Below are 25,992 nucleotides of genomic sequence, written 5' to 3'. Positions count from 1 at the left end.
TACATGGCAGGAGCTCAAAAGTCTTAAATAAATCTGCATTGAAAATATTTGAAATCAATAATGAAATACTTTTTTATTTACCTGGTCCTGAGTGGCTCATGCATATTTATGAGGTGAGCTAGTCAGTGATACCATGACTACCTCAGGATTCAAAGAGCCTGCTATAGGGTGAGTGACTGGAAAGAAGTCTAAGGGATGGGAACCACACCCCCATTCTCTCCCAGCTCTCCGTAGTGCTAAGTACTGCCCTAATTTTTACGTCTCACTCTTCATTCTGCTGACAATGACAGTTGCTCTGCCACCCTGCCCACCAGGCCAGATACGTAGGAGCACTAGTTTATGACATTTACTCACAGCATCAATTATTGTGGTTGTTGTCTTTTTTCTTCTTCATAAGCACTTGTGTTCATTCGAGCAGATTTAAGCCAGTGGTTTTCAAATTGTGCCCTGGGAAGCAGGAGGGGTATCTTGGGGCCTCAGCAATGAATTTGAGGGGATGAAGAGCTGAATGTACCCGTATCCCCGCCTACTTTACCCAGTTCCACATTTGTTTCTTAAGGTTCAGCATGCAGAGTTTCACTAGAAAAACACAGATCTGTGCTTTACACTTGCAAGCCTGTGATGTATTGGGGCAGTTAAGGCGCTTGCCTGCAAAGCCTAATGGCCCTGGTTCAATGCTCTAGTGCCCACATGAAGCCAGATGCACAAGGAGGTGGTGCAGGCATCTGGAGTTCATTTGCAGCGGCTGGAGGCCCTGGCATGCCCATTCTGTCTGTCTTCTTCCTCTCTCTGCTTGCAAGCAAATAAATAAAAATATAAAGTTTTCAAAACAATAAATATATAGTGTTGCCCAGTGTCTACGTAAGCCAGATGCAGGAGGAGGCGCATGAGTCTGGAGTTCATTTGCAGGGGCTGGAGGCCCTGGGGGCGGGGGCAATAACAAGAATGTGAGTCTGTTGGGCGGGGCTGATTGCACAGCCTGGCTTTGTATGTTGGTGCCCTACATGCCCCAGTGTCCTGCACCTGCCCTGTCACCTGGCATCCGGGGCTATCTGAGTTGGACAGACAGGGAATTTGCACAGGTTCAGAAAATGCAGAGGTAATCCGAGGTTCCCATTGGAACCACTAGTCTTGTCTCTTTTGCCCCTGCCTAAGGCTGTGAAGGAATGCCCAACACTAGGGCATTGGGAAATCCACAGTATAGCTGGAGACACTGCCCATTGTACTGTCCTAAGGACTGTGGAGCCTGAACACAAGCCTTTCCAAGAATACTTTCTCAGTGACCTAGCCAGCCCAGAAGACAGGTCTCCTCACTGGCTGGCCACTGCCACTGCTGACACCCGCTCTGCCACCCCCGTTCTCAGTAGCTAAGAATCAGTTACACAAGTCTATCATTGGTTTGACCAACCCAGACCTGCCCTTCAATCCACTGGCTTCTCTGTGATGTAGGAGACCAGTCCGGGGATGAGAACATCACTCAGATGCTCAAGAGGGCTCATGACTGCCGGAAGATGGCTGAGAATGCCGCCAAAGCCCTGCTCATGAAGCTGGACGGCAGCTGCGGAGGAGCCTTCGCCGTGGCTGGCTGCAGCGTGCAGCCCTGGGAGAGCCTGTCCTCCAACAGCCACACCAGGTACCGTACGTATGGCACTCTCCTCTGGTTGCCTGTCAGGTCATCCTTGCTGGATGTGGCATGCAATAGTCCCTTCTCTTGGGGGCTGCATGGCTAGTGTAAGGCAGAATTTGGTTCAGGATTAACAGCCTGCTCCATCCAAGGAATCAACAACACAAGGGGGCCAGAAAGGCTCCTTCTGTGGACCCTGTAGTTGAAGAGATAGGTCTTGAGAAAATGGTAGAGATACCAGTGGTACAGAAAATGGTAGGCCTACAAATCTACCTCCCGTCCAATGTTGTTCTTCCCGTAATTTTCTTGTAGCAGTTACCTTCTCCTTGCTGGAACAAAATGCCTGACAAAAAGCATTTTATGTGGGTGGGGAAGGGTTTATTTCAGGTTTATAATCTCAAGAAGCAGCTTTTCAAAATGGTTTTATTGTATGAACTTATTGTATAATGGTCATATTTCCATCCAGTTATTTTCTTATGGTCCCTCTCCCCTACACCTGTTCCACATAGAGCCCTCCTCAGTGGGGCTATTGGTATTCACTGTAGGATCACGAATGTGCCAGTGATTCTCTGTGGAGGGACAGTGCCTCAGAATACTCCTGCCAACCCTGTGGCTCTTAACTTCTTTCTACCCTTCTTCCACAATGTTCCCTGAGCCTTGGAGAGGTGATTCTAAGTCTCCTTGAGTGTTGAGTTCTCTGCATCTTCTGATTTCCTGCTTTTGTGAGTTTTGAATCTCCTCAGTGTCGACCACCTCCCTGGATGAGCTTCTTTGGCTAGAAATGAGAACAGCACTCCTGTTTACTCCATCACTTCTGTGATGTCTCCTGGGCTTTGAAGATGTGCTAGAGATGGCACCTCTCATGCTAGGCAGCCAGCTTTCTTTTATTGAGCTGACGGGTCTTGGATTTCCTCTGTATTGCCATCTGTAAAAGGCAAATTTTCTAGCAAAGAGTGAGAAGCAGCACGTGTCAGAGAGCAAAAGAGCAGTGTAAGCTTCCCTGTAGACCAGGTATGAATTGCCTCCCAATGAGCTGGCCTTACATCCAACCAAAGAGCAGTTGACGACCACTATGTGTCACTATTACACTGATGCATACATCTTTCCAAGGTAAGTTTTATCATGGCGTGGGAGAACATCTTGCACATCAGCTGGCAAGAAGCAGCAAGAGAGTGAGCCGGCTAGCACTGGCAATGGGAAACTGTGCTGTAACACCCCAAATCCCACTCCTAGCAACACACCGCCTCCAGCAAGCTCTACCTCCAAAACTACCACCATCTAGGACTTGACTATGAGCTTTGATCATAAACATGAGGCTAGGAGGGACATCTCGCATTCAAACTTCCACAGTAAATCTCACTTCATGAAAGGCGCGGTCCCACCTTGTCCAAGTTCCACAGCCCGCCCTCTCTTCCTGTGCCCTTGACCTTTTCTAGAGGCTCTTCTAAGGCAAGAAGCTCTCAGCTCATCTCTTTCATCAAGGGAGGCCACATTCCCAGCATACGCTTAGCTGGGGTTGAGTTCACAGTCTGTGACTCTGGAGAACTACAGGTACTTGAAGACAGTGAGGAGGAGAAGAGCAGTGGAGAGAGCCTGCGCTGCACGGTGCTGCTGCTCGGGGTGGCAACCACTGCAGCCTCTTGTGGTTACCTTTTCTTTCCTTTCTACCGAAGCCCTGGACATGTTACCACCTTCCATTTCTGTGCCAGGCCTCAGACTTGTAGGCACTTTCAGAGATTCTTTTCTTCTTCTTTTTTGGTTTCTTTGAGGTAGGGTCTCACTCTAGCCCATGCTGACCTGGAATTCCCTATGGAGTCTCGTGGCCTCGAACTCTCAGGGATCCTCCTACTTCTGCCTCCCAAGTGCTGGAATTAAAGGTGTGCGCCACCACGCCCGGCATTTTAGAGAGTCTTATTGGACTTCAAGGTGGTGAAAGACAAGGGTCACATACCTCATTTTCACTGGTGAGAAAAGCTGGGGGCTAAGGGACACAGAAGAAATTCCTGTCTGGCCACATGCCTGCTGAGAGGAAATCTAGAACTTTAGTACCAAATATGTTTATTATTCCTCCCATTGGTTTGACAAAATAAGAGACTTCTTGCAGGCCAACTAACCAGATAAGGATAGATAACATCAAAAGCCAAAGAAAGGCTGGAAAGATGGATTAGTGGTTAAGGCACATGACTGTGAAGCCTAAGAAGCCAGGTTCGATTCTTCAGGTCCCACGCAAGCCAGATGCACATGGTGGCACACGCATCTGAAGTTCGTTTGCAATAGCTGGAGGCCCTGGTGCAGCCCCCATTTTCTCTCCCTCCCTCCCTCCCTCCCTCCCTCCCTCCCTCCCTCCCTCCCTATCTCTCTCTGTCTCTAATAAACAAATTTAAGATAATTTTTTAATATAAAAAGCCAAAGAAGGGCTGGGGAATGGCTCCGTGGTTAAAGGTGCTTGCTTGCAGAGCCTGATGGCCCAGGTTCAATTCTCCAGTACCTACATAAAGCTAGATGCGCACAGTGGGACAAGAATAAGTAATGAAAAATGAAAATAATCAGATGTTGGGTTGCAAAAGATAGAAGTATGCTAAAACAGCTTAAATAAAAAGGAGTACCGGCCAGGCATGGTGGTTCACACCTTTTATCCCAGCTCTCAGGAGACAGATATAGGAGGATCACCATGAATTTGAGGCCACTCTGAGACTACATAATGAATTTCAGGTCAGCCTGGGCTACAGTGAGACCCTACCTTGAGCTGAGCTGCCCACCTGCCAAAAAAAAAAAAAGTCCTGATATGAAAGATATCAGGTCTTCAAAAAATTTATTTATTTATTTGAGAGTGAGTGAGAAAGAGACAGAATGAATGGGCACGCCAGGGCTTCCAGCCACTGCAAACAAACTCCAGAAGCATGCACCCCCTTGTGTATCTGGTTAATGTAGGTCCTGGGGAATCGAGCCTTGAACTGGGGTCCTTAGGCTTCACAGGCAAGTGCTTAATCGCTAAGCCATCTCTCCAGCCCAAGATATCAGGTCTTTATCACAAAAGATAAGCAGTTGGGCTGGTAGCCAGCTAAGGTCTAGCAGAACCCACAGAGGAACACAGCTTAGGTGGGCTCCGCATCCATCCTGCATGCGTCCCTGCCAGTGGCTGATGTTCTTCTTGCCCAAGGCAGCCTTTCCCAGGTGACAGAAGACCAGAACACCTCCTGCATTCACACACAAGACTAAACTGGTTCTTGAAGTACCAGGTAAGAAAAACCCAGTGTCCATGACTGGACAGTACCACAATGGCTCTTCTAATGAGCAGGATGGGCCATTTCGAGGCCAGAAGTGGGACCTGGTACAGAGAAACAGGAGAGATGCTATTTGGCATCCATAACTGGTTCGAATAATAGGTCTTGATAGTAGACAGGGTGGGGCCTGGGCAGGCTGGCGTGAGCTGGGCAGCCTTGCATCTCCATTGCAGGGGGTGTGGGAGCATGTTTGGGCAATTTGCGGATGCAGGGTAAGTGGGCATGATGGGAGCCCCAGCAGACAGGAGCACCCCAGAAGAAAGCCATATGTCCTTCCTGGCTCTCCACAAAACCACGTGTAATGGAATATACTGGAGTTTCTTCATCTGCAGTCTGCCTCAGCCAGCCTATTCTTCGTGCACCTTTGGCCTCCTGCCCTGAGGACAAGGAAGCAGGCAGCCTGCTGCATGGGGTGATTGCTTGACCTGGTCACAGCTGACTCACCCTGCATTCCAAGCGGAGAGAGGTAATAGATGACTTAACCCTCTCCAGGCAGAAGCCCTTGGAAGGCCAGACAAAGGGCCAGTGGCCTCCCCTCCTTTGACCACGGTTGTAATCACATGGTGCCATGGAACATTAAGGTCATGAAGCAGAATTGTAATTCACCTCGCCTGTTCTGCTCCCTGCTGGTGCTCTGGAAAGGGGGAGAGGGAGATTACAGAAGCCTTGGGCCGTGGTGCTTGCTCCAAAATCCAGATTTCCCTCACCTAAGAACAGTGTAAAACTCTTGAGCTCAGATCTCTAGTCCTTCCTTTGTGAAAACTATGCTCATAGCAAAGTCAGTGGATCCAAAGCATGCCTTCTCCTGGCCAAGGACCAACTCTTGGCCCTAAGGGGTGATGAAACTTGATTCTCCCTGCCTACTCACCGTCCCCCTTTCCCAGCCCGGTCTTGGTGGTCTCTAATGCCTGATCCTACGCTAACTTCGTACATTCTCCTCTGACCTCCCTTTTCTGTGTGGCGCTGGGTGGCTGACCCCGCAGCACAGGACCCCCGTCTGCTGGTGGGTGGTGAGTCACTGCGAGGAGAAGAGGCTCCTTGCCAAGAGCCAGTGCTAGGTGGCAGTACCAGGTGGTCCTGCCACTTTCAGGACCTTGTGCTGTTCCCATACTCACTGGTATTGCCTCCTTTTGAAAATCAGTCCTCCCCTTTTTTTTTATGGTCAAACAAATTTTATTATTTATGTACATCTTTTCGTTTAATTTTGTTAGTTGGCATACAGAGATTTAGGTATCATTCATCCTGGCATTGCCAAAAGTTATTTGTTCTGGTTGATTCTCCTATCCACTCCTCTCTTCAGTCTCTCTCCTTCCACTTCCTCTCCTCCCCAGTGTCCTTCCTGCTTCTGTTTACATGTCACACGTGTCCTTTTCCCCTCCCTACTCATCTCTTTATACTCACGCGTGGTTACCTTCCATCTCGAGAGGTCTTACCCTCATATATGCGTCCTTGCAGATAGTACAAGCTAGGATCTGCATATCAGGGAGAACATGCAATTTTGATCCGAGTTTGGGTCACTTCACTTAATAATCTGTTTTTTTTTTTTTTTAGGTCCATGCATTTTCCTGAAAATTTCATTTTTATATTCTGCTGAACAGAATCCCATCATGTACATGCCCCACATTTTTCATTGTCCATCCATCTATCAGTGGGCGCCTAGACTGATTCCAATTCCTGGCTGTCATACATAGAACCACAGTAAACATGGATGTGCAACTATCTCTCTAGTAAAGTGTGGGGTCTTTAAGTATTATTGGATTTTTTGGGAGACAGGCTTTTACTATGTAGTCCAGGCTCACCTCAAATCCAATCATCTTGCCTCAGCCAGTGCTAGGATTATAGGTGTGAACCACTACTCTGACTCTGACAAAAAAAATTTAAATGAAAAGAACAACACCTCATGGGCCCTTTCCAGTTTCCTGTTCTCTTTACATGGGTAAAAAGTTAGGAGCCAGAATTCACATATGAGAGAGAATCTGCAGTGCTTGTCTTTCTGAGCCTAGGGTTATATCACTTAATAGAATATTTTCTAGTTCTATCCATTTCCCCCCACAAATTTAATAATTTTATGTTTCTTTCTTTGGTGTGTGTCTGTGTGTAGATGCACGTACCCAGAGAGCCAAGTACCAGAGAAGGGTGATGGGGGTCCTTCTGTCTCGCTCTTTTGCTTTTTTTGTCTTATTTCTCCAAGACAGAGTCTCTCTCTTAACTCGAGCTCACTGGGTTTTTGGTTAGATTGGCTGGCCAGTGAGCTCTCACTTCATTCTGCCAGGAAATTTTCACTCACAATCTCCCTGCCTTCCTCTTCTGTCTGGATGTGGGCCTCTTCCCAGTGACACTCCTGGGAAGTACTGTCATAGTTCTCATCTACCTGAGCTCCCCCCCCCCCAAGGACCCCACACTCACATGTACCATTGTACGTCACATGGGCTATACCACTGTGTATCACTGTACTCCATGACAGCTACAGCTGCTTGTTTGTCAGGAAGTCTGTTTCTGTGGTAGGTTTTGAAGCCCAGATAGTTTTCTGGGGGTCCTTTTGATCATGATTGCTTCCTGTCAGGGTCAGTAACTTCTGTGTTGCCGTTTTGTACTCTCCTCAGAATCCTGGTCCCTGGGGCCAGGAGATGTGTTGCCTGAGGACCCTCTCCATGGATTCTTGCATCTCTTGATAGGACTGCTGTTGCCTCTACCTAGAAAATGTGAGGCTGTCTAACGACCTCGTTAAGAGGTGCCTTGTTAGCACAGTAGCTAGTGCATCATTCTCATAATGACATGCTAAGCAAGTGCCCACTGTTATCCTGGCAGTAGGTGCATGCACAAGATCCTGTGTTAAAGCACAGAATGTTGGCTCCACTGCCAGAATTCCTGACTCCGTAAGTCTGAGGTGAGTTAGGAGGTGGGTAGATACCATCCTAACAGGTACCATTTTCTTCATGAAAGGAAAGGCTAGAGTTGCAGGTTAACTTTGCACCTGGGTCAGGATATCCCCGGGGAGGATTTCTTGCTTGATCCTGTCAGCCACCTGGCACAGAAGCCAGGCTGCTCCTGCCTCGCTGTATGAACATGGCATCCAGGGAGCGGGCTCTAGGCTCTGCCTGTGGAGTGGCTGGTCAACAAGGCTGCCACCTGCCAGAGTTGGCCTTAATGTTGTTGCTCATCCATTGGGTGACTTCTGCCCCTGCCCGTGTGAACCGGGTCTGGAGGGAGGTACGTCCTAACTGAAGGGGCCAATGTCTGTCACATCCACCACAGAGCTGTTCACAGATGGGGTCTTCTTGCCCTGCTGAGGGAGGGTCCTTGCTGACTGACTCCCCGGGATAAGTCTCCCTTGTTACTAGTTCTCCCTCTGATGTGGCCTGTGCCATGGGCACTGCTGACATTGAGCGTTGAGCTGCACCACGTGTTTGTTATTTATCTGAGAAGAGGGAGAGAGAGAGGTAGAAGAGTGAGTATAGGTGCCTCCTGCCACTGCAACCAACTCCAGATACTTGGGCCACTTTGCGTATCTGGTTTTACGTGGGTACTGGGGAATTGAACCTGGGTCTTTTGGCTTTCAGGCTTGGCAAGTAAGCAAACACCTTTAACCACTGAGCCATCTCTCCAGCCCCTGCATCAGTCTTTTAAAGTAGCACCTCAGACATATAGCTGGGGCTTCATGGTATACCTTTCTAACATACCGAGTAACACAATAATGAGGACTCATCATTTGTTTGGTCTTTGCGTGCGCACACATGTGTACACCGTTGCATTGCCCCATGAGCTCACCTGCAGTGGGGTGTGCCTGCCTGCAGTGGCTGGAGTGAAAAGTTGGATGTCTTGTTCTATCACTCTTTCACTTTAAAAAAATTTTTAAACTTATTTATTGACAACTTCCATAAATATAAATATACCGTGATCACAATCCCCTCCAACTACCCTTCCCTTTCCCCCTCCCAAATCATTCCTTTACTGAATCCCTTCTTCATTCCAACCAGTCTTTCTATTTTGGTGTCTTTTTTTTTTTTGTCATCCTGTTGTGTAGGTCTTGTCTAGGTGGCATCAGCCACTGTGAGGTCATGAGTATGAAGACCACTGTGTGTCTGGAAGACAGTATTGTAAGCACTCCTCCCCTTCCTTTGGCTCTCGCGTTCTTTCCATCATCTGTTCCATAAATGACCCCTGAGCCTTGGAGTGTTTCTCCCCCATTGTTGTTCGAGATGAAGACAATTGCTAACTAAAGAGCTTGCTATTTTATTTATTTAACTTTCAGCTTGCTATTTTTTTCCACAAGCTCCTGTGATCCCTGGGTCTCTGCTCCCACTAGAAGACTGGGGTTACAGGTGTGTGTGGCCACACCCAGGCCTTTCACCTGGGCTCTGGATATCTGAACTTGGACCATCGCAGGTCCCCTCCTGTCCTCATGATGGCACAGCAAGTGTATTAGCTGCTGATCCATCTCCCTAGCCCTTATCGCTTACCCACCTTCCCTGTTCACAGCTTCTGCCCTCCCCGAACTGATGCAGCAATCCTCAAAGGATCCTCCCTACCTCTGCCCTGGCCTCCTTTGGTCTCCTCTCAGCGTAATGCCAGAGGGATCCTGTGGAAATGTCAGGCAGGTCTAAGGCACTTCTTCTTTGGTATTAGTATGCATCGAGTGTGTGTGTGTGTGTGTGTGTGTGTGTGTGTGTGTGAGAGAGAGAGAGAGAGAGAGAAGAGAGAAGAGAGAGGGAGAGAGGGAGACATACAGACAGACAGAGCGCACGCATGCCAATGAGTTCAAATCGGTGGGGGTAATTTTCAGGAGCATAGGCAGCCAGTCAGCGGCTACACCACTGAAGAAAATACCTCTCCTTCCCCAACAACCACTAGCTGACAGGTTCCTCTTTTTTTTTTTTTTAATTTTTATTTATTTATTTGAGAGCAACAGACACAGGGAGAAAGAGAGAAAGACAGATAGAGGGAGAGAGAGAGAATGGGCGCGCCAGGGCTTCCAGCCTCTGCCAATGAACTCCAGACGCGTGCGCCTCCTTGTGCATCTGGCTAACGTGGGACCTGGGGAACCGAGCCTCGAACCGGGGTCCTTAGGCTTCACAGGCAAGCGCTTAACCGCTAAGCCATCTCTCCAGCCCTGACAGGTTCCTCTTATCAGCCCTCCAGCAGCTCCCATCCTACTGAGGCTAGAGAAGACACCACCCTTCTAAACCCCTGTGTGACATGGCACCTGGCCGCCTCCCCTGCACCCTCTGACTGGCCTGACCACCGCCTTGTGGCTGACACAACCGCCATCACCACCCCTTCCTCCTCGACCGGCATGCTCACTGCCTGGGTTTTTTTTTTTCTTCCCCCATCTGCTGTGTTCTCTGCCTGGATGAAGCCCTTTCCTGCCTCCTCTACGTCTGCTGGAGTATGATATTAGCATCCAGGCCTGCCCTGGGCTATTTCAGGTGGTAACTCTCCCCACTTGGCCCTCCGTTCCCCTTTCTCTGTGCTATGTCTCGCTGTTTGCTGGGGTGTGTACTGACCTGCTTCTGCTTGCCTCTTCTTCTAGAACGTGAGATCCAGATGGGCAGCCATGTTTTCCAGGGCCTACAGGAGGCACTCTGACATTTCTAGAATAGCTATATTTTAGTGAGCATTTTCTATATGCTGGGCACTGATCTAAGCGCCTGTGGTGGTTTGATTGAGGTGTCCACCATAAACTTAGGTGTTCTGAATGCTAGGTTCCCAGCTGATGGAGATTTGGGAATTAATGCCTCCTGGAGGTGGTGTATTGCTGGGGGCAGGCTTATGGGTACTATAGCCAGTTTCCCCTTGCTAGTGTTTGGCACTCTCTCCTGTTCCTGTTATGTTGTTATGATGTTAGCCAGGGGGGTGATGTCTACCTTCTGCTCATGCCATCATTTCCCCTACCATCACAGAACTCCCCTTTGAGTCTATAAGTCAAAATAAACCCTTTCTTTCCCTCAAGCTGCTCTTGGTCGGGTGTTTTCTGGCAGCACTAAAAAACTGACTGCCACAGCCCCTTAATTGTACTTTTCTTGTTATCTCAACTTCTTGAAGCACGTCCTGTGAGGACCTGCATTGTACAGGCCAGGAAATCAGAAACCAGCAGTGTGTGAGCTAAGCCATGGGCACAGCACTTCGGTAGAGAACTCTCCAAAGGAAAAGACGCAACGGGAGGTTTGTCTAGAGAATCAGACTTTTCTATATAGAGAGGTCGCCATATGTATCTCACATAGAAACATATTTCTCCACGTACACACATTCAGGGAGTTATTCTGAGGAATTGGCTCATAGGAGTCTAAGCCTGGCAAGTGTGAATGTGCAGGTGCCAAGCTGGAGACCCAGGAAGAGCCGTTGAATCCTCTGTCTGAAGACCGTCTGGGGAGAACCTCTTCCTTCTTACCTGATTCTATCCCTTGCTTTAAAGCCTTCAACTGACTGCATAAGGCCTGCTCACATTATGGGGTCTAATCTCCTTTGTGCAAAGTCTACTTTTAAATATTTATCACATATGAAAAAAAGAGTTCCTTCCCAGCCCCGTCTAGGTGACATCTTGACAGTACCTGGACACGGTGACCCAGCCCAGGTGACACATTAAACATGAATTGAGTCTGATGGTCAGGCTTGTTTCATTCATTTCAACTCAGTGACTTTTGTCCCATCCTGATAGGACAAAGGGAGTAAGGGACTCCCCCAGGGGTTTCCCATCCTAGAAGCTGTCCTCTGATTTAAAGACCACCCCAACTCCTATGTTGGCCACTGCCTCACGTGGGTGGTCCAAGCACAGCAACTTCTTCTCATCCTTCTTTTTTTCTAGAAGCCTTGTCTCTTCCTTTCTTTCTGTTTAGAGATGGGGTTCTTAACTATGTTGTATAGGTTGACTTTGAACCCCTAGACTCTAGGAATATTCCCTCCACAGCCCCAAGTGGCTGAGACTATAAGCATGAGCCATCACACCTAGCTTTGTGTCATGTGCACAATGGAACCACCCTTGTGGGATTAGGGTCGTGTGCCTGCTTTCCCTGTTCTTGTGGGAGGTGAGAAGGGCAGCCAGTAGAGACCACTTGTGGCTACAAGCCTTGGGAAGGAGACAGAGCTGTGGCATGAGAAAGCTTGGCACTAGGCTTTTTACTCTGTTGTGCAGCCACATGACTCAGCAAGCCACTCACTGTCTGTGAGCACAGTCTGTGATGACCAAGATGATGGTGCCATCCTGGCCTGTTTTTCTACCATCTGTCCCAAGAGGAGCGAGCCATGGATAGATAGACCCAGTGCAAGCAGGGAGACCACTGGGGGCCTTGTTCTGAGCCAGTGGGGACACAGCAGGAAGAGGTCTTGAGCATCCTGCCTCGGTTTCTCTTTCATGGGGGCTTGGTCCCTCTGAAACCTCAGGGGCCAACACAGGCCCAGCGTTCAGCTGAATGGTCCCCTGTCTGGTCACCATGTAGTGAGGCCCCTAGGGGACATGACCAGAGGCCTCTAACAGCCATTAAGAACGGGCTGTGCCCTGGACTTTGCAGCACTTTTCCCTGCTCCTCTCACTTCAGCATGCCACCGCCCTACTAGACACACCTGGCTTTCATACTCTCGTTTATGAGAGCCGCAGGAGGCACCTTGTCCTTCCCCCTTCCACTCTGCAGGGGGTCTCTGTGGCACTCTGATATGCGTGTTTACATGTGAGTGTGTGCGCACACACACACACACAGTTACAGGTCATTCGTGGGTATTTTAGGAACAGATTTGTTCATGTAGCATCTCTTTTTTAAAATTCCTGCCCACATGTACATCTGTTTTTGCTTTGATTTACTATATACTATTATTTATCATATTTCCTCAGTTAAAATATCTCTGCTGTCACGGTTAGCCATATATTGTCAGTACAGTTTGCCTCCTTTTTGATGCGTACCATCATGCATCACACTGCGTTGGAGGTCACAATGCAGGAAATAATTTGTATATAAGTCTTTTATCTTCTGAGGAATTATTTCCTTAGGGTTCATTTCTAGAGTCTGTAACAAGATCTCAGATGTGAAATCATTTATTATTACTTATCCTTATTTCTCTCCTAAAAGATCAGTATTATATGCTGTGAAAATGTTTTTTGTTGTTGTTTATAACTATGTTTTTCACATGTGTGTATGGGTGTGCCAGGATCTCAAATGTGTGTGCCCCTCATGCATGTGTGAGAGCCAGGGTCTCCTGCTGCCAGACACATGCACCACTTTAAAAATTATTTATTTGAGGGCTAGAGAGATGTCTTAGTGGTTAAGGTGTTTGCCTGTGAAGCCAAAGGACATAGGTTCAATTCCCCAGGACCCACGTAAGCCAGATGCACAAGGTGGTGCATACATCTGGAGTTTGTTTACAGTGGCTGAAGGCCCTAGCATGCCATTCTCTCTCTTTATCTATCTGCCTCTTTTTCTCTCAAATAAATAAAATATTTAAAAATATATTTATTAGAGAATGAGTGAGTATGGGTGCTCTAGGGCTTCCTGCCACTGCAAATAAACTATACATATACATATACAGCACTTAGTGCTTCTGGCTTTATGTGAGTACGGGGGTATCTACCCTGGGCCATGATGCTTTGTAAACAAGTGCCTTTCACTGCTGAGCCATCTCTCCAGCCCACATGCACTATGATTTTACTCTGGATTCATGAAGATTCTGGGGGAATTGAACCAAGGCCAGCAGACTTTATAAACAGTGCCTTTAATCATCGAGGCATCTCCCTACAACCTTGTTTTTTGCCTGCCATCTCAGCCATGCTGGGGAGATGGAGTGAGGGAGAAAGGTCTAGTGAGGCTGACATAGAAGTGTGGTGTGTTTCTCTCTTCCTCCTTCTCCTCCAGCACAACGAGCTCTACAGCCAGCAGCTGTGACACAGAGTTCACTAAGGAGGATGAGCAGAGGCTGAAGGATTACATCCAGCAGCTCAAGAACGACAGGGCAGCTGTCAAGCTGACCATGCTGGAGCTGGAGAGCGTCCACATTGACCCCCTCAGCTACGACGTGAAGCCACGGGGGGACAGCCAGCGGCTGGACCTGGAGAACGCTGTGCTCATGCAGGAGCTGATGGCCATGAAGGTGCGTCATGGGCCTCTCTCGCCAGGCAACCCTAGAGGGACATCCCGTGGGCCAGCTGATGAGCAATAAGCCCGTGGTCAACCTGTGTCCAGAGAGGGGTGAATGGCTCGCTGTGGACAGGCCTTGGTGTGTCTGGAGGTCATCTTTGTTGAACCCTCAATGAGGGTGCAGTTAAACTCCACAGCATATCTTTGACTATCCCAGTTCAACACCTGCTTCTCAGTGAGAACCTGCATCGGACCTGCAGGGTAGAACAGATCTCTGTCCATCTCTGATGTCCCTTGACCTCAAGGATGCTGAAAAGTCCTTGTTGGGTCACCCATGCTGATGGGACCTGGACATAGGAGAGACCCTGGTAAGCTCAGAGGCAGGAACTAGTCAAAAGCCCTGAGGACCTGGGAGCAGTGGGATGTCTGTTCAGAATAAGTACCTACCAGTGAGAGTAAGCAGAGCAGTTCTGGCTGCTGTCCCCTGAAAAGTAAGGTCTTGGGCTGCCCATCTGCAGATGAGGTTTCGAGGGCAGTTGTCTTGAGAAGCCAGTGCTCTCGCTGGCAAGTATTGTACACTTCCTTCCTGTTAGGTCACCGTGGCCTGTGTCTTGACAGATCCTCAGCAGGAAACAACCTGCTTGAGGCTTGTTTCTTATCACCTTCTCATTGCTGGGACAAAACACCTGACCAGATGCAGTAGATGGGAGTAAGGGGTGTATTTCTTCCTGCAGTCCTGAAGGGGAGCTTCATTATTTCAGAAAAACACGGCAGAGCAGATGCTGGGAATGACTTCTTGTCACAGCAGCTGGCAGAAAGCAGCAAGGGTTTGCTGCTGAGCAGTGGCAAGCTGGGAAAATTAAACTACATTATCTCAGTTCTAGTCCCCAGAGGGACAAAGCACATGGCTTTTGTCCACCCATCAGGACTTCAGATGTATGGACACAGTCATCTAGTCACCTTGTCCCTGGCTTTGGAATGAGTCTTCCACCGTGAGTCCATGATTGTAGCCAGGTCTTCCTTTGCATTTGCTTGGCACAGCCAACCCTGCCGGCACATGGTGGCATTGGCACTCACTTGCTTTGTGTCCCTTTGTCCGCAGGAGGAGATGGCTGAGCTGAAGGCACAGCTGTACCTGCTGGAAAAGGAGAAGAAAGCCCTGGAGCTGAAGCTGAGCACACGGGAGGCACAGGAGCAGGCCTACCTGGTGCACATTGAGCACCTCAAGTCTGAGGTGGAGGAGCAGAAGGAGCAGCGGATGCAGTCCCTCAGCTCCACCAGCAGTGGCGGCAAGGAGAAGCCTGGCAAGGTAGGGCCAGGGTGGCATGAGGGCATCCTTGGTGCTGGCCATGCTCCCTGCCCAGTTACCACAGACCACACCACTCTGTGACACCAGTTTCTTGTTTGTGTAGACACTATGGGTCATAATACCACACCACTTGGTAAGGGAACCAAATTTACATTCCAAAGAGCCTATCTTTGGTAGATTTCTGTGAGTTCATAGTGAATCCCAGGTCAGCCTAAGGTAGAGCAAGACCCTACCTCGAAAGAGAAAACAAGAACAAGGGGTTGGGGAATTGGCTCAGCAGTTAAGGTGTTTGCCTGTGAAGCCTCAGGACCTGGGTTCAATTCCCCAGGACCCACTCAAGCCAGATGTACAAGGGGCACATGTGTCTGGAGTTCATTTGTAGTGGCTGAAGGCCCTGGTGTGCCCATTCTCTCTCTCTCTCTTGCTTGCTCATTCTGCCTCTTCCTCTCTCTTGAATAAATAAAACATTAAAAAAAAAAGAACAAGAAAAAAATTAAAAGCCTATCTTACTTTATGTCACAGTTTAAATACTTTTTTTACACAGCATCATCCTTTGCTTGTGAGACAAGGTCTCATATTATCCAGGTTGGCCTTAAACTCATATATTGAGGATGACTTTGACCTTCTGATCTTCCTGCCTCCATCTCTTGGGTACTAGAATTATAGGGATGCACCACAGTGCTCTGTTTATGAGGTGCTAGGGATCAAAACCAGGACTTGGTTCATGGACCCAAAAGAATTCAATCCCTCCCCCTGGGTAGGACACTGTATATTCAGTATACTGTGCTTTATTTTTTGTTTAAAAATTTTTTTTAACAATTTTAAAATTTTATTTTAGAAGAGAGTCAGAGACACACACACACACACACACACACACACAGAGAGAGAGAGAGAGAGAGAGAGAGAGAGAGAGAGAGAGAGAGAGAGAGAGAGTTGGTGCACCAGGGCCTTAGCCCATACAATTGAACTCCAGACGCTTGTGCCACCTACTGGGCATATGTGACCTTGTGCTTGCCTCAATTTTGTGTGTCTGGTTTATGTGGGATCTAGAGAGTCGAACATGGGTCCTTAGGCTTCACAGGCAAGCACCTTAAGTGCTAAGCCATCTCTCTAGCCCAGAATACTGTGCTTTCTAGTCAGACCTTCATCTGAGCCTAGTTTATTTTAGACTCAAACCCTGTGCTAACTTGCTATCTTGTAAATGCCTTCTCACAGCACAGTTCTGGGGTGTCGCTAGGAACTGTAGGTATCTCCAGGATATCCAAGGAAGGAAGGGTAGGCACAGGTGCCATGTGGTGTGAGCTGTTGCTTCCTACCGAGCTAAGAAATCTGAAGCATGTTTAACAGGCATATGCAGCAACAGGTTTCCCCAAGTAGCTCTGCCACCCGCCCAGGCCAGGCATCCCGAGGTTCTTGTGTTTTCCATCAAGCCATGTGCTTGCTGTGTGATTGGGTACTCATAGCACCCCAGGACTGAGTGGAGCAGTACAGGTGGCTCCCTCATAGCTAGACGAAAACTGTCCTCCAAGAATTTACATCCCATGGGTGAGGCTGATGGGCAGATCTGGTCACAGTATAGTTCCAGGAAGGCATCTCTTAGAACAGGGTTTCAAATCCCTACATATTTCTCCTGCAAATCAGTTCCAAAGGCCAAAAGCCACATGACCAGTTTTCTAGCAGCAATGACCCCGCTCCTGGTTCCAGTTTTCTGTTGTAGCTACCTTCTCATTGCTTTCATAAAACACCCAAGCAAAAGCAGGTCATGGGAGAAAAGGGCTTATTTTGACTTACAGTCTCAAGGGGAAGCTCCGTGACAGCAGGGGAAGGATGGTAGAGCTGAGGCATCATCTCTGCCACAGCAGGTGGAAAGTAGCAGCAGGAGAGTGAGCCAAACTCTAGCAAAGGGGAGCTGGCCACAACCCCCCAACACCACCCCTCCTCCAGCAAGGCTCCACCTCCCAAATTGCCACTAGCTGGGAACCAAGCATCCAAAACACTAAGTTTATTGGGGACATCTGACTCACACCACAACATAAGATGTGCAAACACCCAGAAGAAAGGGAATCTGCTCGTTGGAGAGGTCAGCCTGTTGTGTTACCCCAGGGGCAGTGAGGAGTCATGGAAGGGTCTTAGCAGGAGTCACGTGATACTGTGTGGGATCTAGGAAAGCTGCAATGGCCAGCGCACCAGTGCTTGGAAGGTGGTCCACGGTGCTGCTTCATGTTGTAACCTGGGCCCAGGAGAACACTGTCTTCTCTTCCATGCAGCTGCAGAATCTTTGCCTGTCCTTTGAAGTTGTTGTTCAATTTGGGTCTGAGTCTTAGAGAGCACCCATGTCTGGTGGAAATAGACATATCTTGCCAAAGGCCCATGAACTGAGCATTTCTCCAAGTTCTTGGTTCTTCATCTTGACTGTGACTTCAAAGCACAGAAATTCCTCTGGCGAATAGACCATCTTATTTATTTAATGTCTCAGTAAGAAGGGAGCCCAGTATTGTTGAAAAGCTCAGTTACAGTAATCTGATTGCCTTGTCTTTCAAACAGTGACTCTATTTACTTTAAGTCTCTCATCTGGCTATTGCTGGTGTTATCTGCTGGAGATGAGAGCAGGCAACAGCAGACTTTGTCTGGAGAGGGCCAAACAGTAGATACTTCATGGTTTGCCAGTCAAGTGGACTGCTGTAGCCACTCACCTCTCTCCTTGTAGACATGTGGTATGATAGAGAGGTGACAGGGAAACCAGCAAGTGTTGCATACAGACAAGAAGTGCACACATGTAATGCGACTTGGATAGGCTTTGGGACTCTGTAGAAGTTACTTTCTCGTCGCTTCTCATTGGACAAGATGCCCCATCAGAAGCATTTGGTGGGAGGAAAGGTTTATTTTGGCTTAGAGAGTCAAGGGGAACCTTCATCATGGTGGGGAAGGCATGGCAGGAGCAGGAAGCTGGCTCTCGTTGTCATACATTGGCATCAGGGAGGAAGCGGCAGGAATGAGCTCTTGAACGCCCAGTGGGCTGTGCTGATAAACCCTTAGTGCCCATCTCCAGTGACACAACTCTGCCAGCAAGGCTTCGCCCTTTCAGAGTCTCTACAACCTTCCAAGTTGCCCCAGCCAGGGTCAAAGCATGAGGCTTGATCACAAAATGTGGGGATATAAGGGGACACTCTACATTCAACTACCACACCCTGTCTTCTAATAATTCTTGCATGGATGGACACTGTGATTTGAATTTTAGGTAACTTTTTATCTGTGGCAAAATACTTTTTGACCTTTTTAAAAATTATTTATTTATTTGAGAGCCAACAGAGAATGGGCATGTCAGGACCTCCAGCCACTACAAACGAACTCCAGATGCATACGCCACCTTGTGTGTCTGGCTTACATGGGTCCTGGGGGATTGAGCCTCAAACCAGGGTCCTTAGGCTTCATAGGCAAGCACTCGACCACTAAGCCATCTCTCCAGCTCAACCTTTTTTATTTTCCTAAATCATTTTAAAGTAGACAAACCATTCTTAGTCCGTGGGTGCAGTGTGTGTGGTAGGCCACATTTGGGTCAAGAGCATCCACTCCTGTCCTAGAGTGGGTGGCCCTATGTAGTTTTTAAACTCATCTCCAGCCAAAAGTTGGGTCCCAAATCCTATCCAAGCGCCATTTGGTTTTTTGCACTTCTGTCTGCAACAGACTCTAACACATAGGGTTAGTAAGAAGCCTTGTGAATTGTGAATGGGCTCTTATGAAATGTTAATATCAAGCTGTGTGTGTATGCATGTGTGTGTGTGTGTGTGAGACACAAGTGAGAGTGCGGGATATAGGCAGCTTTCACAGTTGTCTATAGGCAGTTGTGGGTGTTTGAGGGCAGCTGTTTGGGGGAATGCAACCTAGGAGGACATGGCACAGGGAGGGATATATTGCTCAGGAGCCCCAAAGGAAGGCATATTTTCTTTGAGCGTGGACTAAGGGACAGATGTGTGCCTGTTATCATCTCAGATATGTCTAATGCATGGCCCATGGGCTGCGTGGCTCCCAAGATGGCTATGGATGTGACGCAACACATTCACAGATGTCAACATCATCATGCAATGACAAAAGGTTGGTCAGCCCTGGAGACATTGGCACCAGGATCACACCACCATAAGTGAACACTCTGTCTCCTGCAGCCGATCACAAGCTTTGTCCTCTGGGGAGCACTGTTGAGCCTCAGCCTCGGTACAAATGTGTGTGGAGCACATCACATGTCTGCCCCCTCCTGGACACTGGCCACCTCACTCTGCAGTGTGGCTTCTGAGAGTCCTTGCACAGGCATGGCCACTGCTTGCAGTCATAGCTCTAGGGTTCAAGAGTCCTGCTCTGGCATTTCTCACCTGTCATGTGGGGTGGAGGGGGTCTGGCTTAGATTAGGTCCCTGTGGATGGTAACTGCATGGGACGGGGCGCAATTGTTGTCTTCCTTCTCAACTGAGTTTTCTCAGTGGAGCCCAGCCAAGTGAGATGAAACAGCCGGGACTTTCACGTGTGTTTCTCACTTGAAGAGACACTTCTGGAGCCAGACAGCCTGGGTTTGAGGTCTCGGTCTGCCACTATTTAGCTAGCAATGAACAGAATGACCTCTCTGTGCCTTGGTTAATTCTTGGTACACGGGGACAATAGTAGCTGCCTCTAAGGGACCTTCTAAGGATAAGGGACTGGAGGTGTGTAGCAGGATTACACCTGTGCTGGCCAAGTTGGAGCTGCCCAGAGGGTGAGTACGCATGCCCAGCTGCCTGTGGAGGTTCTGATAGCAGAGGGGACCACCAGACTTGCTGTCCAGCTTTCTTCACCTGATGGTACCACCTGTACCAACCCTGCCCTGCAGCACAGGTGTGAGTGTTGAGTGCCTGTGGGCTGGCTTCCTGTCTGACAGCTACGTTTGCCATCCTCAGGAGTGCCCCGATGCTGCCTCTCCAGCCCTGTCCCTGGCTGAACTAAGGACAACCAACGAGAGTGAGCTGGCCACAGAGTTCGCCAACGCCATCAGACGGTAAGCACCTCCCAGGTCCCCATGTTGCTCACTCCAGGAGCAAAGGCTTTTTGTCACACACTCTCAGCTGCTCACCGTAGCTCTTCAAAGACCACAGGGGCCTGCCTAGGTGGGAGAAGGTGCTGGCATGTCTTACTTCAGCCCACACCATGGGAGTCAGAAATGGAGATGCCCAGGCATTTTGGAAAGGAAGTGTAAGGAGGTTGGTATATAGGCACTTGTTCCATTTGAAAAGTAGGAACATGTCTTCTCCTTTCCTGTCTTGCTGGGTTGTCACATTGGCTAAAACCTTGGCTGATGTAGTGATGTGGATGAAAACAAGCGTCTCACCTTGATGATGTATTTAGGATGACTGTCTTCTTTCAGCATCAGTCCCTGTCAAAGGGCGACGCCTTATGCCTCTTCAGTTCTGGGAAATTTTCAGTGTTATTTCAGTGTAGCTGTTTCTACATTTTTTTCTCCCCTTTTTTTGCAAGGTGAAAGACATGTTGATTCTTATATTCTATGTCCTAACTTCCTACACTTTCTGTTGCTTCTTTTGCTCTGGGGCTCCAGAGCATGCCTAATAAAGATTATAAAGCATGGGGCTGGAGAGATAGCCTAGTGGTTAAGACACTTGCCTGCGAAGCCTAAGAAATCCTGTTAGAATCTCCAGGCCCCATGTAAGCATAGGTGCACAGTGACACCAGTGCACAGTGTCACACATGCGCACTAGAGGACGCACGTGTCTGGAGTTCACTTGCAGTGGCTGAAGGTGCTAGTGTACCCATTCTCTCTCTCTCTCTCTCAAATAAATAATAATAAAAGAACATAAAGCATGGATGTAATTTAAAATTTTCTAGTAGCTCCATGCAAACATTCATTAAAAATATTTGTGTTGGGCTGGAGAGATGGCTTAGCGGTTAAGCGCTTGCCTGTGAAGCCTAAGGACCCCGGTTCGAGGCTCGGTTCCCCAGGTCCCACGTTAGCCAGATGCACAAGGGGGCGCATGCATCTGGAGTTCGTTTGCAGAGGCTGAAAGCCCTGGCGCGCCCATTCTCTCTCTCTCTCTCCCTCTGTCTTTCTCTCTGTGTCTGTCGTTCTCAAATAAATAAATAAATAAATAAATAAAAAATATATTTGTGTTGTGTGTACGTACATGTGCACATGTCAAGGTCCCCTGCAGTGCAAATGCCAGGTGCTTACACCACTTTTTGCATCTGGCTTCTATGGATAACTGAATTTGGGGCCAGCGGGCACCTTTAACCAATAAGCCAGCTCTCCAGACCCAAGGACATTTCTTTCTCTCTCTCCCCTTCCCTCCTTCCTTCCTTCCTTCCTTCCTTCCTTCCTTCCTTCCTTTCTTCCTTCCTTCCTTCCTCTTTCCCAGAGAAAGACAAAGAGGCTGACACAAGAGAGATTGAAGACATTGGGCACACCAGGACCTTCTGCCACTACAGACTCACTCCAGATACATGTATCACTTTGTGCATCTGGCTTTATGTGGGTACTAGGGAATCAAACACAGGCCTCCAAGCAAGTGTCTTTAGCCATTGAGCCATCTCTCAAGAACATATTTTACTTCACCTAGTATACCCAAAATATCATATTTAATTTTTTTTTCAAGTGTATGTGCTGTTGAAGCAAGCACCAAAATATCACTTCTGCCTAGTCTTTTATACCTAAACTACAGACTAGCCAGCATCTCTAGTGCAGTAGCTATGTGGCTATCAGAGAGATGCAATTCAAGAGAATCACCTCTTTATACATTTAGTGGGCACATAGTAATATTTCATAGACACTGGACTGCCAGGTTGGTTTTCCAGCTTATTCATGTCCATTCCACAAGATGCATGGTCTATATTTTTTTAATGATGCCAAAAACAAAACAAAACAAAACATCAGATGCTTGTGCCACTGGCTTATGTGTGTGTCTTGGGAATTGAACCCAGGCCTGCAGGCTTTACTAGCAAGCACCTTTAGCCACTGAGTCATCGTCCCAACCCCTATCTTTTTTTTTTTTTTTTTTGACATGTATGTGCAGTGTATGCCATGTGTGTAGATGCTTAGGCCTGGTGCCCACATAAGCCAAGGCCTGAGAACATCAGGTATCCTCCACTACTGTTCATCCACGTGTTTTCTCGAGACAGAATCCCTCAGCAAGTGTAGAGAGCTGCTGCCGTTTCCTATCAGACTGGCTGACCAACAAACCAGTGGTTGTCTGGTCTCCATGCCTCATGGGACTGGGGTCACAAGCCTGCGGGGCCTTGCCCAGCTGTTCACATGGGTGCTGGGACGGGGAGCTGGGCCCTCCCAGGTCCTTATGCTTGTGCAGCACAGCATTTCCCACCAGGCCATTTCCCCAGCCCCAAGGTCGTGTTGTTGAATGAAACGTTCTCCTCGTGTTTCTGAGGATGCTTGTCCTGCTTTCTCGTGACTCTTGTTTACCATATAGTCCCTCACATGCCACTTCTCTTGGTATTCAGTTTTGTGGCTTCTTCTCAGGGTTGCCTCTGGTTTGTGCTCATCTCTGGTGTTCCTGTACTCACTCTTTGTATCTGCCTCTTCCTCTCTAAAATAAATAAACAAAATACTTGTTTGCAAGGAAGAGAGTATAGGCACCCTAGAGCTTCCTGCCACTGCAGATAAACTCCAGATGCATGCAGCACTTGGTGCATCTGGCCTTGCATGGGCTCTGGGGAATCAAACCTGGGCCAGCAGGCTTTGCGAGCAAGTGACTTCAACTGCTGAGCCATCTCTCCCCAGCCCCTCTGTTGTGGTCCAGACTGTCCCATGACTGCTTACCCCAGCCTCCCTCCCGGCACCTGAGGCCGGCTCCTGGTAATGGCTGTCAGCTGGGCCTGTCAGAAGCCCGTCTTCTGGGCTTTCTGTTCCTTCCAGCTGAGAGTGGCCCGAGCATGTCTGCATCTGGGCCCTTCTCGTTCTGGCCCTTCCGGGTGGAGCACCTCTGGCTTGTCCTTCCTCTGACAGTGACTTTCCTCTGGGAGCTTTGTGAGTGGGCTTTACTTTTTCTGGAATAACTCATCTGCTTTTCATTTTCCATGACCACCCATGCTTCCTGGCACATCAGAGCACTCCTGGCTTTCTAATCTTGGGGAGCCCGCCCCAACACCTTGTCCACTGTTTCTAGAGCTTTGGGGTGGGAGGTAGGACTGCTCGATCGCACTGCGTACTTTTCACATGGCCCTCCCAGGAACAGTGGATTGAAGTCACCTGGCGAAGGCTTCCTTGTTGACTCCCTGTCACCTCTTGTTCTGCTTCCCAAGTTGGAATCGCATGTTTGTTCTTTGCTGGAACCTCTTGGGGTCTGATGACGTCACAGTTGCTCTGCCAGAGGAGAAAAGCAGCGTGAGAAAGCCCTGAACCAGTCTTAACGACTTACTTGTGCCAGAGACTGGGGTGAAAGAAAACCTACTCTCTAGGTCTGGTGGGAAGCCGTTTGGATATTATTTACATCAGCTGAGCCCCTTCATGTTTCAAATTCCCCAAGCTCCAGAGGCCTTCATTGGCGCAAATCAGAGAGGGTTTTGCTGACTAAACAGAAAGGGTTTTCATTTCTCCTCGGTCACAATGGATTTCCAATAACCAGCTTTAAGTTGGTTAGCATGGATTTCTCATCGAGATCCAGATGTATGGAGCCAAGAAAGAACCTGGGGAGCTAGAGAAAAAAGGAAAATAACACAATTATGCTGTAAATATAGCTTAGAAATTGGATGATCACTTCATGAGGGCTTAGAATACAGTCACTTGAGTCCTGAGGCTTGGGGATGCTTTTTGTTTTTATTTATTTAAAAACTGAAATGGAAACAAACACCTTCTTGGAAGCTCTCCCGTGCATTATCTGGTTGAAGTGGTTCAGGATGCCCGCAGCGTTCTCACAAGTCCTTCCTTGGAAAAGGTGGCTCCAGGCTCCAGACTGAGCTGAGCAGGTGGGGATGATGGCAGAGGGACCACTCCTCCCTTATTGGGGAGAGCAGGCCACCCCCAGGAAGCAGCCTGTCTTGTCTGCCCAGCCGCCCTTTCCCAGCCAGGCTTCAGCTTCCGGTGGTCCCTTGTCAAAGGCAAGCCACTTGGAATGTCTTCTTTTCTAACACAAAACCAGAACTTGGTGCAAGCCCACGTTCACTGCATGGCTCTCCTCTGGGGTGTTGTGGTTCCCTGCACTCTCAAGATTGGCTGTGGTGTCTTGGCTTTGGGGTAGCATGACACCCCAGCTAGGTGACCAGGTTTTGCAGTCCCACACGAGGTGCATTCTCTCAGCAGGGTAACTTTGCTCTTGTGAACTACGGACGCTTCTCCAAACCCTTTCTTTACTAATTCTCATCAAATTTGGCTCGTTTTTCCACCAAAGAGCACTTGAACATGGCTGTGACATAAATGGAGTTTGAGGTGGCTTTTCTCTGGGCGTCAGTGGCGTCTGTCTGCATGGGCTGCTCTTGGACCTGGGCACAGCTGAGGCACGGACAGTGTCCTGCCTACCGCGGTGTGGGAGGTAGTGGGAACAGGTGCTTCCTCTATGACCCGGGGCAAGGCTGGCACAAGGCTGAGAGAACTCCTAAGGTCACACCGTGGGACTGAGGACTGTGTGTTCACCTTCTCTGTGCGAAAGTTGGCATCGCATGGTGGGGCAGAGCTAGGCTGGCTTGCCGGTGGGCGTGGGCTGAGCCCACCCGTGGATTCACTCCCAGGCGCTTCTGCCTTCCATCATGTTCACTGGTCTTGGAAGATGGGAACCTCTGAGCTCCTAACTGTGATCCACGGGATGTTAGGTGTTCCTCAGGAGGCAGACTTCCTGAGACACACAGGCCCGTGGGGCAGTGCCATGTGCTGACACAGTTGTGCTAATTAAGAACAAGCTGAGCTGCCCCTGGGCTGCCAGGTGGAGGTAACTTGTGCAAACTCCCCTTGCTCCAAAGCAAGGCGGCCAGTGTAGCAGCTGCCCTCTTGTTGTGGGGACAAAACACCCGGCCAGGAGCAGCTGGTGGGAGGAGAGGGTTTCTGCTTCTAGGAGAGTGGCAAGGAACAGGGCATGGTAGCCTCTCACGTCATCATGTATGACCCCAAATCCTGCCCCTCCCCAAGTGACCCACCTCCAGCAGCAAGGCTTCACCTCCTGCTGGTTCTAGCAGCTGGGGCTCAAGTATGAGGCTTCATCACAAACACATGAGGCCATGGGGGGCATTTACAACCCCCCACAGGCAGTGCTGAGCTTGCAGAGTAAAGACCTGTGATTAGCCCCCATACCCCGCTGCCACAGGAGGCTATGGTTATTTCATCACATGTTCCAGGGAGCTGTGGAGCCCTCAGGAACCCAGATATGCCCGCTGTGTGGGAATATGCCAGCTGGTTCCATTCATGCTAAGGGGCAGCAGCCCAGAGTGCTTGGTCCAACTGGATGCGGCTACCTCCGCCAGCAGAGGGCGCCCATGCTTCCCATTCTCTTTAATGACCAGCAACGGGGAGCCTTAGGGGCTAGAGAAAGATGCATGTCACACCTCTGGGTGCTGTTCAGTCATTGTGATCCTAAGAGACATATCTGTCGGCCTTTTTCCCATGACCTTGAAGCAGAGTGAAAGGAAAGGGCAGGTGAGTTGCTGCCAGCTTCCCTGATAGTTGCCTAGAATGAGTGCAGCAGAGAGAGGTTTCCCAGTTACCCGGGGCTGTGGCCTCACCCAAAGTTCTGCTCAGTGTGGCTGT

The 25,992-nt window shown here is 48.9% G+C and overlaps 1 protein-coding gene across 6 annotated transcripts in view; it reads left to right on the top strand.

Annotated features, from left to right (window-relative positions):
* Positions 1-25,992, top strand: part of Mcc (MCC regulator of WNT signaling pathway) — a 274,857-nt gene that overhangs the window by 237,820 nt on the left and 11,045 nt on the right. For all 6 annotated transcript variants that reach the window (XM_004665096.2, XM_045151945.1, XM_045151948.1 and 3 more), the window contains exons 12-15: positions 1,450-1,633; positions 13,746-13,980; positions 15,070-15,276; positions 20,198-20,295. In XM_004665096.2, the coding sequence (XP_004665153.1) occupies positions 1,450-1,633; positions 13,746-13,980; positions 15,070-15,276; positions 20,198-20,295 (724 nt within the window). The remainder of the gene's footprint in view (positions 1-1,449; positions 1,634-13,745; positions 13,981-15,069; positions 15,277-20,197; positions 20,296-25,992) is intronic.

This window comes from Jaculus jaculus, chromosome 6 (assembly GCF_020740685.1).
Source record: "Jaculus jaculus isolate mJacJac1 chromosome 6, mJacJac1.mat.Y.cur, whole genome shotgun sequence".
Taxonomy (NCBI): Eukaryota; Metazoa; Chordata; class Mammalia; order Rodentia; family Dipodidae; genus Jaculus; species Jaculus jaculus.
This window is presented reverse-complemented; position numbering and strand designations above follow the sequence as displayed.